The 16,892-nt window shown below is 40.7% G+C and overlaps 1 protein-coding gene across 6 annotated transcripts; it reads right to left on the reverse strand.

Moving 5' to 3' along the window:
- Positions 1–638: 638 nt before the first annotated feature.
- On the reverse strand, positions 639–16,811 carry zic4 (Zic family member 4). Of its 6 annotated transcripts, none has more exons than XM_031902441.1 (5): positions 16,654–16,811; positions 14,716–14,817; positions 12,037–12,157; positions 4,422–5,033; positions 639–1,708 (listed from the first exon to the last, which is right to left on the reverse strand). In XM_031902441.1, exons 3-5 carry the CDS (start codon positions 12,104–12,106, stop codon positions 1,272–1,274), a joined length of 1,119 nt encoding a protein of 372 aa, XP_031758301.1. In that variant the 5' UTR covers positions 12,107–12,157; positions 14,716–14,817; positions 16,654–16,811; the 3' UTR covers positions 639–1,271. The 6 variants fall into 6 exon arrangements, 5 of the variants coding, with proteins under 5 accessions (XP_031758301.1, XP_031758302.1, XP_031758303.1 ...); XM_031902442.1 differs by having other exon boundaries at positions 14,716–16,444; positions 16,654–16,810; XM_031902443.1 differs by lacking the exons at positions 14,716–14,817; positions 16,654–16,811 and adding an exon at positions 14,588–14,673.
- Between the last annotated feature and the right edge of the window lie 81 nt (positions 16,812–16,892).

Consider the following 16,892-nt stretch of genomic DNA (forward strand, 5'->3'; position numbering starts at 1 on the left):
CAATTTCAGCCCCTTTCCTGACACCATCTTGACTTACTATACACACTATGCCTTAGCAGCAGTCTTTTCCATTATGGGGTCTTACCTTACAATGAGCATGGCTTCCCAGTATATATATAATCAGTGTACACACTATCCCACAGTTGCATGCCTACCCTTTTATCAGCTTTCCCATCCCAAATTACCAACAGTTTTCTACCATTGCAAACCCCCTTGCCTAGCTATAAAACTGTCCACCCCTTGCAACCCCTTCCCTGACACCCCTTTGCCTTTTTAAAAAAATAAAATACCACATTTGCAACCCCATTCCTGCCATCATTTTCCTTTACTATACAAACTATGTAAGAGTTGCAGTCTGCCCCCAAATTAACCTCTAAAGAGCAAACGAGTATTTCGCATTTGCTGCCCCTCCAAAGTCGGGTTCCTGCTGACCCCCATGCCAGTCCCGTCAGTACCCAGCGCATTTTGCCTTTATTATATCCCTGTGAAAGTCCAACACCCGCAAGAAGTATATGAAGGACGTGTCCAGCACAATCCCTGTCTAATCCCCCTTTATGCCAGAGTAATCTTGTGAATGATCCTGATAATACAAACAGATAAGCACATATAAATACAAACAATTAACTTCACATTTGCCATTTCCACAATAATAATAAAAAATTTATTTACACAACATGAAGAATTCACCGTCCACATTGTATCTTTAACATGGAAACATGTCACATACAAGCTGAATCTTTGCCTGTAACTGTACAACGACAATCGCACAATCCTGCAACAAACAGACTTCATAGTATGAGCTGCAAGGCCACCCTAAACTCGGGATCGTTCCTTTCCCAACAAACAGTCCCCTTGGGATGACCTTGATATGCAGTATGATCGGCAGTAGTCACTGAGAAAAGTGGATTTTTATACAAAGCAGTAACAAAAAGAGCTTTATAAAACAGCAGAGCCATTGGCTAGCAGAGGGCAACGGGAGAGTGTGAGCCTTGGGCAATTTATCTTGCCAACACACACATTCTTAACAAAACACTTTGGTTTGTTGTTGAACAATATGCAGAATCAGCAAGGAGTGGGGAGACACCTGTTTGTGCTTTTATTAAATAAAAATAATTAAAAAAAGAGACCCAAAGAAGTCAAGACTTCCACTTTAAACACAGCAGATATCGTTTATCCTACACTGTATCCCTTGCGCCTGGATGCTAGCCATTCACATTGGTCCGTGAGTCAGTGATGAGTCGGTGCAAGGGAAGCGCCTGTGGCCCTGAACTTCAGAAAGTGGCTCTGGCTTCCCAGTTGCTGTAGGGCGGCTTCCTGTGCTCAGGTGAGGGAGTGTTGCTGGGCGGAGTGGGGATGCCGCTGGCCGCTGTGCCCTGGCACACGTACCATTCGCTCAGGTTGGCTCCCTGCGACGATGGCGGCGGCTCGGGTTGAGAGGACGTGGCCCCAGGGTCCTGCCCTGAGTCTGACGAGGGAGACACTAGGGAAGGAATGGAGGATTCGTAGCCTGAGCTGGGAGGTGGGGATTTGCAGTGCACTTTCATATGTTTCCTCAAGGAGCTGGGGTGCGTGTACGACTTGTCGCAGCCTCTCACTTTGCAGTTGTAGGGTTTGTCGCTGGTGTGGACGTGAGAGTGCTTTTTCCTGTCGCTGCTGTTGGCAAAGCGTCTGTCGCAGCCTTCAAACTCACATTTGAACGGTTTCTCGCCTGAAAGACACAAAGAAATCAGAACCCTGAACAGATCATAGCATTCAGAATATTTTCTTTAATGTTACAGGGTAAGAAAATATAGATTATACTTGGTTTACGAATGCATTTAGCAGTGTGTGCCTGTGTGTATGTGTATGCCTGTGTGTGTGTGTGTGTGTGTGTGTATGCCTGATTGTGTGTTAATGGCTGTGTGTGTATGTGTGTATGCCTGTTTGTGTGTGTGCCTGTGTGTCTGTGTGTGTGTGTGTGTGTATGCCTGATTGTGTGTGAATAGCTGTGTGTATGTGTGTGGGGAGAACAAATTAACAGTTACATGTCCAAACCAAAAAGAACGAGTTAAATCAAATAGTAATAATAATAACATTAAGCAGGAATTAGCTCTGTTTAGTTTAAAAAATATCAAAAAATATCACTACTGATACCACACATTTTAAACTATTCCTTGGGCACGGCAAATCTTTTATATATTTAAATTTGCAAAAAAATACTACGAATATTGATATTTAACGGGTACAAGGGCTGCACATTACAACAACAATAATAAAATAATGACAACTATTTGCACTATACATTGTCAGTGTTGCACAGTAATGTACTGCTATGGATCTAATTTCCTAACATTATTTGCACAATATCTCCAATATCGATGCATTTTAGAAATAAAATATTAATTAAATCCCAGTACGGGGGTGAATAATATTAATACCAGTTCATCCCAGGAGTACGAATATTCGTTTGCCCAGGCCCATGGTATTAGGAATCAAAATCGCATGTGGATATTGGGAGGAGGACATAGATTTTTATTCAGGCCTTATATATCTTGCGTGTATGAGAAATATATTACATTTGGAGCAGTCTGGATCGTTTTTAATCGTCATTTTTTCGTCAAGTCTAACGGGGGAAAAAACTACATTTCGGTTGTTTCTATTTGTGCTAAGCTATTCATCCATTATCATGCGGTACTGATATATTCCTTTACTCACGGGGATACAGATGAACTGAAAAGACTGTAAAATATAGAGTAAACAGACTTTCATGCTAAACTCTAAACTGATCTCCATCTGTTGTAGTAAAACTCCCAGCAAGCACATTATAAAATGATATCCCATCGCAAAGGGAAATCTTGGCACTGGCACCGCTGCTGTATAAATCTAGGCAAACAGTGGATTCTTCATGACTTCTCCCAGGTGGAGATCACAATAATACATTACACACCCCCACCCACAAACAACAAACATACACAAAATGCTGCAATAAAGATTGTTGTAAAATATGAATAAAATAACCCGAGGCGATTGATTAATTTAATTTGAAGTCGATACCAATTGAATTTCTCAGTGCAAAAAAAGGCGAACTGCGCCAAATCGTGGGCTATTGACTACAATACATATAAAGTGCATCTATTTTCTTCTGATTCATTTGGAGACAATGTTGCTATTGAGCTCTAACTAATGGCACCGAGTTATTTCTTTAAACGTCGAACACTTGTCTTTTTCTGGAACGGAGAGGTTTGTGCCATTAATATTTTACAGTGCAATCAGCCCTTCTCTTCAATGAAGAAACGTTTCCATGAATAATTTGTAGCAAATTAAATTGCACTTTAGATACTTTTTTTTACCATCTCTTAACGCCAGGGTGTTGGGAAGAAAGAAGTTATAGGAGCCCTGCAGGATTGTGCAGAAGTTTAGCAGCAGTGTAAAAGAATGGAAATGCCCTCAGATCTGCGGGATGGGGAAAGCAGAGACCCTGAATCCCAGATGCTGCACTGGGTGCATCAGGGAGGCGCTGCACCCACACTTCAAGGCTCCCAAGACAAGAGAAAGTTTGTTTACTTAGGAGATTGCTTTGTCATCAAAGGGAATGTTTTTTTCACAAGATGCACAGCACCTGTTCCCTACTACCCACAAAACTGCAGGTTTGCCCTTTATTATAAGAAGCTCGTAAGGCAAAGCAATTAGGCACAGGGAAACACATGCCAGTGTTGTGTGCAACTTCAATAGAATACATTCAGCTCTGTCCATTGCATTAAACAGTACAGTTTCCATTGATCTAAAGCAGCTATTAAGATATACCATTTGCCTTCTCCTTTAAAATCAGATTCTAAAAATATGCCAAGACTGAGCATGACATTTACTAGCAACCGTGCTTAAATAGAAATGAAATCATGTATATTGCTGGGAAATAAAGAATGCCACATTTCATTCTGCCTTCAAAATCCTATTTTGTAAGTGAAATTTGGAATTGCAGCCATCATTTCCAGGCATCAACCTAAGGGGAGGATAAGGTGTCAGGCTGAATTAGAACTAAATATGTTTAGCGCACAGACGCACTAATCCATAGTTAATAGTCTATCTTGACCATAAAATCCTCTTTGTGTTCCGTGTATAAATTGTTTTGTATCATTTCATAAATATTAATTAGGTTGAACGAAAGTTTACAACCACGTGTACGAATCTATTTACCTTTTTTTTCCCCTTCCTTCCTTCCTTCCCTCCTTCCTTCATTTCTAATCCCCAGAGCTTTAAATCAATCAGATCACAAGATGGAAGCGGTCATAAAACATCTCTAGGGATTGGAATCAATTTATTTCTATGGCCATTTAATGTATGATGTTGTAAAATGAAGTATAGTGTCAGTGAGTGGCGTGTAATAAAATCAAATGTACAAGTGAGGGAAGGAACAGGCGCCTTGTGATGGATGAAATACTGACCTGTGTGAGTTCTTTTGTGGATCTTGAGATTTTCCGATCTTGCAAACACTTTGCCACATCCAGGGAAGGGGCAAGGGAAAGGCTTTTCACCTGTGTGCACTCTGATGTGATTGACCAGTTTGTATTTAGCCTTGAAAGGTTTCCCTTCTCTTGGACATTCCTCCCAGAAGCAGATGTGGTTGGACTGCTCTGGGCCCCCGACGTGCTCCACTGTGACATGGGTGACCAGCTCATGCATGGTGCTGAAAGTTTTGGAGCAGAGTTTTTTGGGGTGATGTTCTTCTTCTATCCACTTGCAGATGAGCTCTTGCTTGATAGCCTGCCTCATGTAACGGAAGAAGGCACCAGGGCCGTGGTGGTGAGGAGTGATGTTCATGTTGAGGTTCATGCCACAGTAGCTGTGTAGAGAAGGAGAGGCAAAATGATCTGTCCTAGTCACTGGCTGAGTGAAGTGATCAGACCTGGTGTACATATCTCCAGGTAGCCCCAGTCTTATCTGGCCGTTCAGAGGCTGGCCACCTGGGGTGGCATGGGACGCTTGCTCAGGAGCTCCAGAGAAGTAGGGATGGTTTCCAGCTTCCGTGTGGTGCCCATGGTGCCCAGGGTAGCTACCTGTTGTTGAAACAAACATTCCATGGTGAGATGCTGCCGCTGCTGAGTGCTGCTCAGTCAGACCTGGCATGACTGGTACTGTCAGATCTCTGCCTATTAGCCAGTCCCTACCTGCTGCAGAAATTGCCTGAGCTGGATGGGGGAGAGATGAGTAGGATCCAGCTGGTGACTGAGCCGGCCCAAAAGCTCCTGTTTGACTGGAGGCAACTTCAGCGTGGCCTGCCATATGATGATGGTGATGGTGGTGGTGATGGTGGCGGTGGTGAGGGTTATGGGCAGGGCTGAGTTTGAGGGCCCCTGGATGCCCTATGTGTTCTGTCCGGAAAGCAGGACTTGGCCCTAGGCGAGAATCAGCAGCGAACTCCCCAGGGTGCATATGAGCCATTGAGTGTGAATGAGCCACATACCCCGGGTAGCCTGTCATGCTCTGAGGGGGGTGATGATGATGATGGTGATGATGATGCGCCCCTGCCAAGTCTACTAATCTGAGCGCCGGGTTCCGTTTTGTAAATGGAGGGTCCATCACTGTGTTCCCCAAAGCATCCACACTCATGGCTGCTAATTCTACAATCACCTGGCTGTGGGAAAAGAATAAAATAAAAACTTTTCCCTCCCCCCCAAAGTTTTTCAAGTTTTTTTTTTTTCTTTAATGTCTACGTGGAATCCCCTACGCTTGGGAAGCAGCAGCAGGAAGCATTGAGGCACTGAATAGAGATTCATAGACACGGCTACTGCCCAGAGAGCGCAACAATAACCCGCTCCTCTGATTGGCCGCCTCCACATGATTGGCGTCTCGGCTGACAGCTCCTGCTGAAACCTGAAAGGATTGTGTGAGGGGCGAATAACAAGACACTGCGCCTGCGCTCACCTTGGGGGGCACCATTATCCCCCCTTCACTCAAGCAATAATAAACTCTCCCCGGTCACTAGTCCATTTTTTTTGCGGGATTTATATCAAGAATGAGGAAAGAAAAATTATTGCGCCAAACTTTTCTCTGGCGACTTATTTGTTCCCTTTATAAAAAGGACATGCACTGGTTCCAAATGGTAAATAACGTGTTAATCGGGAGCCACATCAGTATCTTGCATTGGCACAATACTTCCATGGCATGTTTGCAGAGCAACAACTCCTAACCTAAACCGAATCCCCGTCATTTCAGTAACATCAAAGCCTGGGAATTGGCCAGGTATTATATCTGCAGCATAGAATGTGAATAGTATTTCCCTACTCACTCCCCAGATACTTAGTAGCAAGCAATTCCTCTCCTAAATCCACACACACCTACCCAAGAACGTACTTTTGTGTGTGAGATTGTGCTAGGGGTTGCTAAATACCTAGGGAAAGGGTAAGGTATCCCTATGCTCATTGTGTTTGCACACACAGCTATATCTGGCGCAATCACATATTACCTGCCAATTGAATGTGAATACATAATACATGCCAACCCATGAACTGATCACATTTGCCTGGCAGAATGGCATATTTGCAAGGCAAGCACATATATGTGTATATATATTAGTATGTATGTGTGTGTGTGTATGTGTGTGTGTGTATGTATATGTGTGTGTGGTACTGTACCGACCAGGTGTATGCTGACTATTCCACAGAGACTAACATGGGGGTTATAAGGATACAATTCTGTAGCAGTTATGTCATCTACTACGGTCCTGACGTTTATTGGTTTCTTGTGTTTTTGTACTGGAACCAGTTAAACCCTCCGAAACTGTACATTACAGTCACACTCTGTGGCTACTAATAGGTTAAACATCAGACTAGGATTTAGAATGTGCCGCTCTTAGTACACAGTATGTTGGTACATTCGGGGTGGATGTAGTTGCAGGGGGCAATTTGTACCCATACACACATATTTGTATTCAGTGTTTGGTAACTATTCTTTTAATTTACTTAAGTTGTTTTTCTCTCAACATTAATAATTGTACCAAGCAGTTCGTGTGATTTAATATTAGGCATTTAATTGTGCAGGTTTATAGCGGAAGGCGTTGGTTTCCATTTTATACACAAATTACTGTATAACTTGAACTTTTTTTTTTACTAAAAATAATGGTATATGATTATTATTAAAACCAACTGCTTGAGTGGATATATATCTGAGAAAGATTGTGTGTTGGGGGGGGGGATACGTGTTACAAAGTGTGCTGGAAGGAAAGTTTGCAGTGGTTTAAATAACTCCCCATGGGCCTATGCCCTGGGACCCACCCCCTCCTCCTGGGAATCTACCTGTTATCTTCTCACCAATGTCCCCTGTGGGGGGCAGAACATTAATACCCCCTGCTCCCCGTTGTTACGCCACTGAAAGTTTGTGTGAGTGAGTGTGTAGTTGTGGGGTAAAGAAAAACAGATTAGTGTGCATGTGTGTGACTTGTGGGTGTATAATGAAGAACCTCTGACTTTTTGTGTAAGTGGGTGTATAGCTGTATTTGCGTGGGTGCATCTGTGTGAATGTGTGTGAGTGTGAGACAGAGAGACAGAATGTGTTTGTAGGCAAATACGGGGTGGTGTATATATGTGCTAAGGGCATATTTACTATAATGATTGCGTAAGAGATTGAGATATATGCGCTAATGAAGGATCATATAGTTACACATAGTTCCTGTGTGAGGAGACAGGGACAGGTTAATAAAGAAGGAGGCAGGGGCCAGACTCACTTGGCACTATCACACACTCACTGTTGCTACTTTGCTTGTATATACAACAGAATGTGAGCAATAATAAAACAGCTGGACTCTGTTGATGAAAAACAGCAATGATATGGACCTTTAGGGGCAGATAGGAATATTTTCTTTTTTTTCAAAAGTATTCTGATTTTAAAAAAAAATGGTTAATTACTAAAATTGATTATAATAAGCAAAGCAACTGGCAATATGCACTAAATACTCCGCCTGGATGCGATGCGACAAGAACATATATTTTCTCAGTATGTTGTGAATAATAAGCTGTTACCTCCCTGCTGCTTAGTGTCCAACTACAACTTAGCATGTGCTGCTATTCTTCATTTAAGACATTGTGACCAGGCAGAGAGACAAGCTAGGCCCAGAATACACATTGTGAATTGCTGCCTAAACACTATGTACATTAGGGATATGTGAGTGTATCACACTTAACTATATATGAACCAGTAAGAGTAAAACATGAGCAGCTCCCCTACCCTTTCCCATTAACTAAAGCCAACAGATAGGCCCAAATGAGTTCTGGATACAATCGTCTCCCAAATCTGAAACATTTGCCCTAAATATATGGGCCGGATAGCCTGTAGGGGAGCAGATCTGTGACTGTCATTTGTCTGAGCACATGTTCCTCTTCAAAGTAGAGCAAGAGCCAGACACCTGCGTATCCTTTAAATAACTTGTCCACATTGTATGATCAAAGGCACTGGGTGCTTTGGGCAAGTTAATGTACATTTTAAAAAGAGAAATATATTTGCACAGTGGAGCCCATCCAAGTTTCGCTCTGTTTGGTGTTTCACATGGATCTGCTTAAAATAGTTAAAGGGGAAATTCGCCATAAAATTAATGTTTACTGTGAAGTATTTAGCAGCTCTGAGAGGAGTTGTGTTTTTGTCGACATTTCTTTTATGTTTAGTGAAGAAGTCGTTTTTTATCCTTTTTCTACCTTGATTTTTGTGGTGAGCGGGTTTAAAGTTTTGTGTTTCCCAATGATGTGTAACTAAATGGTTAAAGGGGATCTATCGTAAGGTCTCCTTCCTCTCCTTGACTAATCAGTAGTGCCGTCACGCTTTATGGCTGAGACTGTAGCTATAGATATAACAGAAAGTCCAGATCCCGCAGGAAATCTTTTTTTTATATTTAAGTTAAAATGTACGTTCTTCAAAGTAATGTAGATAGGAAAAAATAGTAGGAAACAAACTACGGTCCGAAAATAAGCAATTTTTTGATAAGAGGCGGCCAGTACTACATAAAGGTTTAATAAAACCAAATATAATAAATAGGCACATTTGAGAATCATATTAACTTTAAGGGAAACTTTGTTTTTTTCCCCTCACATTTAGCATTTTAATTGTTATCTGGTATCACAAGGACACCAAGCCTTATCAACACGGGAAGTGAAGAAAAGCAGACTGGGAATGGCGTAAAATCACACAGAGAAGCAAAAACATTAACATATTTGAAAAAAAAATGGTATGGCAGAACAGTATTGTCTCTGGATGTTGGGATCACTACTTATTTACAGTCAATTATGGCAGAAAGCAAAATAATTTGAAAAAGAAACAGGTAAATAAAAAGTTTAGTTTTCTGTGTGAAATATGATTACTGTTAAATTTTAAAAGGACCGATACCTACATAAATAGTGGTTTAAAAAAGTGCATTGTGGGTATTGGGTGCTCACTGCTGAAGGTACAATATTGCATTACAGGGACGGACTCATAAGTATGATGCTCTATCGCCTATTCATAGACTCCACACAGGTCTCCTATGCTAGCAATAATACTTTGGCACTGATATATTATTGCCTGGCCTTATTACCTTGCGATCTTAAGACCAAGAAAAATGTTTTGGTCATTTGTGAGTTAACAAGACTTGTTAAAATGTGTATATTTGTAATGGTTAAATATTGTTGCCTTTGCTTTATGAATCTGTTCCCTGGCACAACACCCCAGCCATGGGATATTCTAATTCCAGGTATTCAGTACCAAGCCCGAACCGGCAGTGCAGCCAAGTGCAGTTATGTGAGCAAGTGAATAGGCAGCGCTTACCTGATCTGCCTGCGGCCTGTCACTCGGTCATGGTGTGAGCGTCCCTCCTGCTTGCTCCGTGTCCCCCTGCAGTCTGGCTAAGGGCAAGCAAGAGCACACCTGCATTAGTATCCTTTGTGGGAACTACCAAACATACCAGTGTCAGCTGCCTCCCATGGAAGAGAAAGTATGTACCAGGAGAATGCCCATTGTGTGAAACACAACACTGTCCCGTCAGTACTTTCCAACAAACCCACAATACGCACTGTAGCCACTATTTATTCATTCTGGAAGCAGCGTGGGTTTTAGGGGTCGGGCACAGAGGGCATTTGCCCAGAGACGCCACACTTAAAAGGACTTCTTGGTCAGAACATGAATTTAGTAAATGTAGGCTGTGTAATCAGATATGAAGTATTCAGGCGTATAAAACTTCCATTCCTGAAGTTCTTGTAAAACTCCTAAAACACCACCCCAAGTGCAGGTAGAACTAGTATAGCTTAACTAAACAGTATAATAGCTCAACAAAACAGCTGAAGGTGTCACAACCATCCTGGATGACTGACCTCCATCCCCCAATATATATATTTATATATATATACAATGATCACTCTTAATTCGACTGTCCATCCTCTTACTTTGCATGCTATCTGGTATCAATCTACAGCGCTTACACGAACACAGATCCTAAATATAAATCATAGCAGTGATCCACAGGCACTGTTATGCTTTTCAAACCCTATCTCCCTAATATCTGGAACAGTAATATTTCTAACCTTGTACATTGATGTAAAATCAGTTGCAGAACATCTGTGATTGATCTGGTGGCTCAGAACACTTTCAGCACTACATAAAGTACAGGCGCACATGTGCAGCGCATTAAACCTCTTTCTATGCTCTGCTCTCATGTTAATAACATAACATCTAAAACTGTAGCATGGGGCTTAGATTGTAAGCTCTGTGGGGAAGAACCTATTTCCTACTGATCACAAAACTTGGCTCTAAATCTTTGTAACTGTATATATATATGTTTTAGTTATTGCACTGTTTTTTCACCCTTGTTAAATTATACAGCGTTGTGTACACAAGTAGCGTTCTGTAAATATATACATACAACTTACATACATTCAGCAGCTGATTTCTGCCCATTATGGAATGCTAATGTATGGGCTTCTGTGTATGTCCCAGGGTCTATGTTTTCGTATGAGTGTGTGCGTGTTTGTGTCTCTGTGTGGCTATTAGTCTATTATTTTATTAGAAAACCCTGATGTCCTTTATTCAGTTATTCTATATAGGGGTTTAAGTAGGACTTACCCACATATTACAAAATAAAGCAGAGAAAAAGCATCCATAACATTCTGCCAAAAACACGTTATGGGGAAATTTCTTGCCGGCCGAACGAAAAATTGACCTGAAATGTACAGTAAATTCCTACTCAAGCACACAACAGCAATTCTGTCTGTAGTAAAAACAAACTCATACTCTGGGTGCTTGTGTATAATTGCGTAAAAACCTGGTGAGTGTGCAAAAGCTCCATAATATCAAATATTTTAAAATCATAAGTAAAAAAATTTTGGATGAAGGCAAAAACAACATATTCTTTTAATTTGCACGTTTGCCCTTTCTTTTTTTCTTGCGATCAGGACTAATTTTATTCATTAGGAAAACCACAAGCAGGTAGTTTATACCTGGACTTTGCATTGTAAATAGGTTAGTATTGGCTAAATCCTATTCCTTTCCCCTGTTCTAGATGATCTAGAACTAAGTAGAAGGAACTTGCGCAAAAGCGCGCCCCTACTGTTCCATGGGCTCTAGGTAAGCGACATTTCCTTGCCCGGGGTCTATGATTAAAGTATCTCTGTCAAATGAGGCGTCAGTCACTAACTACTCAGACCTCTTATTGTAGAGACCTGGTAGTCACCACATTGTGAATGCATGGTATCCCTGGTAAGGATGATACATATCATGTAAACCCCATCAGCAAGATCAAAGTCTTCTTTTTTAATGGGATCCAATACACGTCAAACCTCATTCCAATCAAATCGTCCGTAAATGAATTCAAGATGAATATGTCATAGAATAATGTGACAATGCAGTCAACTAGGGTCAGGGGTGGTTGTTACAATGAGAAAGTCGTCAAATATTAATTCTAGAGCGTCCAAATGAATGGTCAGAGAGCAGGACTAAGCAGATGCCGGTGTCTTGAGCTGTCACTGGTTTGTGTTTGTGGAATCAACGACAAAAAAAAAATCCATATGAACTAGGGAAATAAGTTGAGACATATTTTAAACTTACTTGCTTTATTCATGGTGTTTTTACTCAGTCCCAATGTTGTCCTCATTACATGCAAAGTCCAGTAGCCCATTCTGCAGGCTTCTCCTATATGTGTCAGGGCTCACTTGGCGCACACTCTCAGCTAGAAAATTGAAACATTTTTGTTTAAATAACTAGCACATAAGCCCCATTTTCCTACGTCTGTTAAATAATGCACGTTTTATTGGATTCTGAGCTACTTTGCCAAATCTAAATGGTATGGCATACATTTGAAGCATGACCAGGCTCTGCATGCAGATTTCCCTTAAGGATTTCTAAGTATGATTTTGAAGACTATGAAATGTGCTGGTCATGTTTCACTTATTGATGGCGTACAGCTAGGGATCCTTGTTAGCATTCTTTTGGTTTTTCTCTTCTTTTTTTTTTTTTTTTTTTTTGCACACCCAGTACAATACTCAACATCTATTTTGTTAGTTACCCTCTTTATTTAGAGATGTGGCTAGAAAATAAATATGTTGGAGTTTGTGTTTCCTATGATCAACATTATGGACTACTTGCATACTTATAAGAGATAGAAAAAGAAAGAAGAAAGACAGAGGAGGGGTTAGACTGTTTATGCATGCAGTAATAAAGGGAGGTAAATATATATTATTATATTATTATTATTATTATTATATAGGCTGCTATGCGCAAATCTGTATTTTGTCATTCACACTGTATGGTTTTTATTACAGGAAATGAAATATACAGTTATATACAAATGTAATTATATTCTTTCACCCTCGGTAACTTCCAAAGAGCGGGTTTAATCCAGTGACCCTTTGTGACAATGCAAATGAACAAGGATAGTTGTCAGTAACATTTCCGTTTATATTGCATCGCAAAGCAAGTAATCGGTGCAGAACTAAACTATGAAGCATTTGGTACACATATGTGCTCTGACCACTAGCCAGAGCCACTGCAGTAAGTGCCATTGCTGCTGCCTTCAGCACCCGATGGGTTAAAGTCTCCCTGCTTGTAAGCAGTACAGGTAAGGCAAGCCTTGCAGGAGAAAATACTGAATATGGAGAAGTATACTGATAGTTTCTAGCACATCATTGCTTACTCTCATATTCTTCCAATTCCGTTTCCCCCTCCCTGGGGTATTAGTTTTAACCTAATAGGAAAAATACTAAAAAAAAAAACTAAGCAAAAAAAAAATAGATACAAAATAAATGTGCCTTTAATTCTATAATGCCAGCGTCCCCCACATCTCAGCAAAATCACATTAACAAAACAGACCCCCATCTATGGCCTTAGCACTGGATCTTACGCAGACATGACGAGCTAATTCATTTCTGAGGTTCATGGCTGACTTTACGCTTTATTTATTATTAAATCAATGCTGTACAAATCACGTCTTTAGCGTGTATCGATGCAGGTTCTATTTAGCCCGTACATTAGAGGAAAAGAACACAAGCGTATCTCTGCCTAATTCCCTGCAAAATGTTTTCTTTGTGCTGACATGCTAATTTATATAATATACCAATAAATGTGACTTCGAGAAACATAAATTATTTAATTATAGCAGTTGTTGCAATGGTCAAGTAAGTATTTCATGTCATGTGTAAATAGACTGAATTATTTATTGCTGTATTTACAGAGCTGTTGGTGTGGGTGAGTTTAATAGTATCTAATTAATAGCAAAACATAGCAATCTCCAATCATACCCCCACACCACCAGTAGCACACACACAAACACAAAATCAAAGAACATGCACATTATTTTGCAGAAACCCAAGGCTTCTCTATAAGCACATGTGGTTGGTCTCAGGTCAGAGGTCAGACTCTATGGTATTTCAAAAGTCGGCAACTTCAAGAGATTTATCCTTCAACACTCATTCAGACCGATTAACTACATTTCCAGTAACAGAAAGATGCAATAAGAAGCTGAACGGACTCATTATGATCTAGAACAAATCCAAACTATCTTGCACTCCTGATAATAATAATAATAATTATACTTTATGTATAAAGTCCGAACACACTGGAAAGCGAAGCAGACGCATTTTTATTTTTAAAGGCTAGTTTTCCCTAGCAACCAAATCCAGATCGCCCATTAATGCAGTGAAACAAATAACAGCATACTTAATTAGATCTGATTAGCACATTGGAAACTTCTAAATGAAACGCCCCCCGGAATGTATAATGGTGTATCTTACTCTGACCTATATATCCCCTCAAGCCAGAAATCATATTTTTGTCTCAATTGAAATGGTAACAGCGAGGAAACACAATGTCAATACATCAGAAAGACTGTTTTGTATTAAGTAAACATGAGGAAAATGTATTAATCAGAGAGGACAATAAAGCTGGTAATTAAATATAAAGCCCAATGAATTGATTGCCTCCTCTGTCTTCCTTTTCCATCCTGGGGCAATGTTAAGGAAGAGAGAAAATGAGTGAATCTTACCCTGCTCCACAGCCCATTGGCATGGAAATGGACCTTTCCAGCCCATTCCCACCTAAGCTTTTCTTTTGCTTTCTGATAGCTACTTAAGGGGAGCACAAAAGGTTTTGTGAACAAACAAACCGTGTGAAAGAAGCAGCATTGCTGTGCAGCGCTCAGTGCCTCCATCTACATGAGAGTGGCTGGTAATGGGGCAGGTCAGGATCAGGTTATGTAAAGCCCCCTCTCCCCCCAATAGATCGCTGCCTTACCGGGGCCGCTGCTGCACCTGTTGCACCATCAGCTTCACATCTTCCTACGACTCGAGGGCTGCTCCTGCGCGATCATCACTCATTTCTTTCTTTTGTGCCCTTCTGAAAGCAGTTAGGGAAAGTAGGATGAAGCAGAAATGAGCCGTCAGGATGATATTTTAATGGCTTATATTGTCACGTCGGTTCATGTGGCTTTGAACTAGAACAGCTTTCGTTCCCTGCAGAGAGCGCCGCAAATCCCACTTGATAACTTCCACTACCCACAACTTTTTTCCATTTTTTTTTTTTTACAGTCACTCTGTAAATTTAGCCACATTCCCCAGCTATCCCTTTGTCAACTTTTCCAGCGGACACAAATGCACAAATGCAACAATGTTTCAGATATACACCCCCAGCACATTACATTCCTTATCTGGCCAACAGGATTAAATGCATCATGTGTGGATGCAGAATCGGTCACCTACTGATTATTCTAATGCAGTTGTACAATTCTACATCCTTCCATATTAATAAGTGCAGCCCACACTCACCCAGCTATATATTCTCAACTGATTCCTGTACACTGATCCACTATCTATCTATCTATCTATCTATCTATCTATCTATTTATCTATCTATCTATCTATCTATCATCTATCTATCATCTATCTATCTATATATCCATCGATCTAACATCATAATCTATGTATCTATCTGTTGGGTTTTCTATATTATCTGTCAGTCTATCATCTGCTATATATATATTTACCTAATATCCAGCTAATCCCTAAAACATTGTGCTATACAGAAGCGTTATGTGGCAGCAAAGGCTACAGTGGGTTGGAAGAAAACAATATAAAAGCCTGGTAGGTGCAAATGAATTTAGCAGGGAAGTGTATTTACACTGCAGAGAAATCCAGAGCAGTTGCAGCTTTTCATACATGGCTTTAAGAAAAGGCTTTTGTGCAGAAGTCAATTTCTGTATGAATGAAACCCAACCTGGACTGGGCTATATGCAAAATACCCTCTCAATACAATCAATCGGGGATTCTTTGTTTTAAGTAATGGTTTTTCATATTGCTAAAACACGGAATCATTGAATGACAATGACAAGTAGTACAGTCTAGTGAATGGTTCTGATCCATTTATGTTGCTGGAAAATAGAGCCGATGAATAGAGGCCTAGCTCTCAGGAATAGACATATACATTGCATTTCCAAGTTCACTGCAACCAGATTTAAACATGGAAAATAAAGGTGAATGAATGCACACAATAAATAAGCCCAATTTTAATGAGAAGGCTCAGTAAGACGAACCATGCTGGGTTTTACGCACAAACCCATTCAGTAAGAAGTTTCCTACAAGATGAGATCTCCTTGGGCAGAAGGCACAAAGGCAAATAATTATGTGCAGTGTCTATGGAGAACTTAACCACTTAGGTGCCCAGAGTGGGACCACATTACGGACGGGAATTTAGGGGAGAACACATAGGTTAATCGGCGGTTCTATTGTGTCAACAAGCAAGTGCTGTATGCTGGCACTGAATCCAAATGTGGGCATTTTCCTGAGCAAATCAAAAGAAGTGTTGGTTCTTTTTTCTGCTCACTCATCTGAAGGGAAGTCCATTTTCTCTGCTGATCAAAAGTTTTTTCTCAGCAACAAAAGGCACCGCCTGGGTTTTTTTTTTCCACCGTCCTGGTGTGGCCAGTGGAGGGATTCAGTAAGGGTGACAAGGATGACTGATTTGGGAACTGAAAAAAAAAAAGTTTCAGTGTCAAACTATTTCCACGACTCCATGTACAGATTATGTGGCACCCAGGGAAAACGAGGTTATACTGTGACATTAGAATTCGGTTTGACTTGTTGGGACACAGAGGACGGGAACACATAATGACAGCAGCAAATGAAATAAACAGACAATGAAAAATAAAATAAAAGAAGTGAAGAGCTTGTCACCCACCTGTGCTGCGATGGGTACAGAACTCAGTGGCTATTTCTGACAAATGAGAGCCACAGTCATATCCATACAAATGTCTGACTGGGATGAAGGGGTTTAAAGAAAGAGAATTATGGAAGAGACCACTGGGCTCTGCATCTTCATCAGAATCCCCCTACATTCCCAGAACCAAATAACTGGCGATATGGGGAGAAAGAAGCAGCAATAAGAAATGAAGAAACTGCCCATGGTGGGATATTTTT

This window comes from Xenopus tropicalis, chromosome 5, assembly GCF_000004195.4.
Source record: "Xenopus tropicalis strain Nigerian chromosome 5, UCB_Xtro_10.0, whole genome shotgun sequence".
Classification (NCBI taxonomy): Eukaryota; Metazoa; Chordata; class Amphibia; order Anura; family Pipidae; genus Xenopus; species Xenopus tropicalis.

Bases quoted from the DNA above. Each gene is read 5' to 3' on its own strand.
- zic4 (XM_031902439.1), bottom strand. From the start codon at position 5,586: ATGAGTGTGGATGCTTTGGGGAACACAGTGATGGACCCTCCATTTACA. The intron at 1,709-4,421 runs GTCAGTATTTCA...TGTGTCTTTCAG, and splicing joins CCACAAAAGAACTCACACAG to GCGAGAAACCGTTCAAATGT.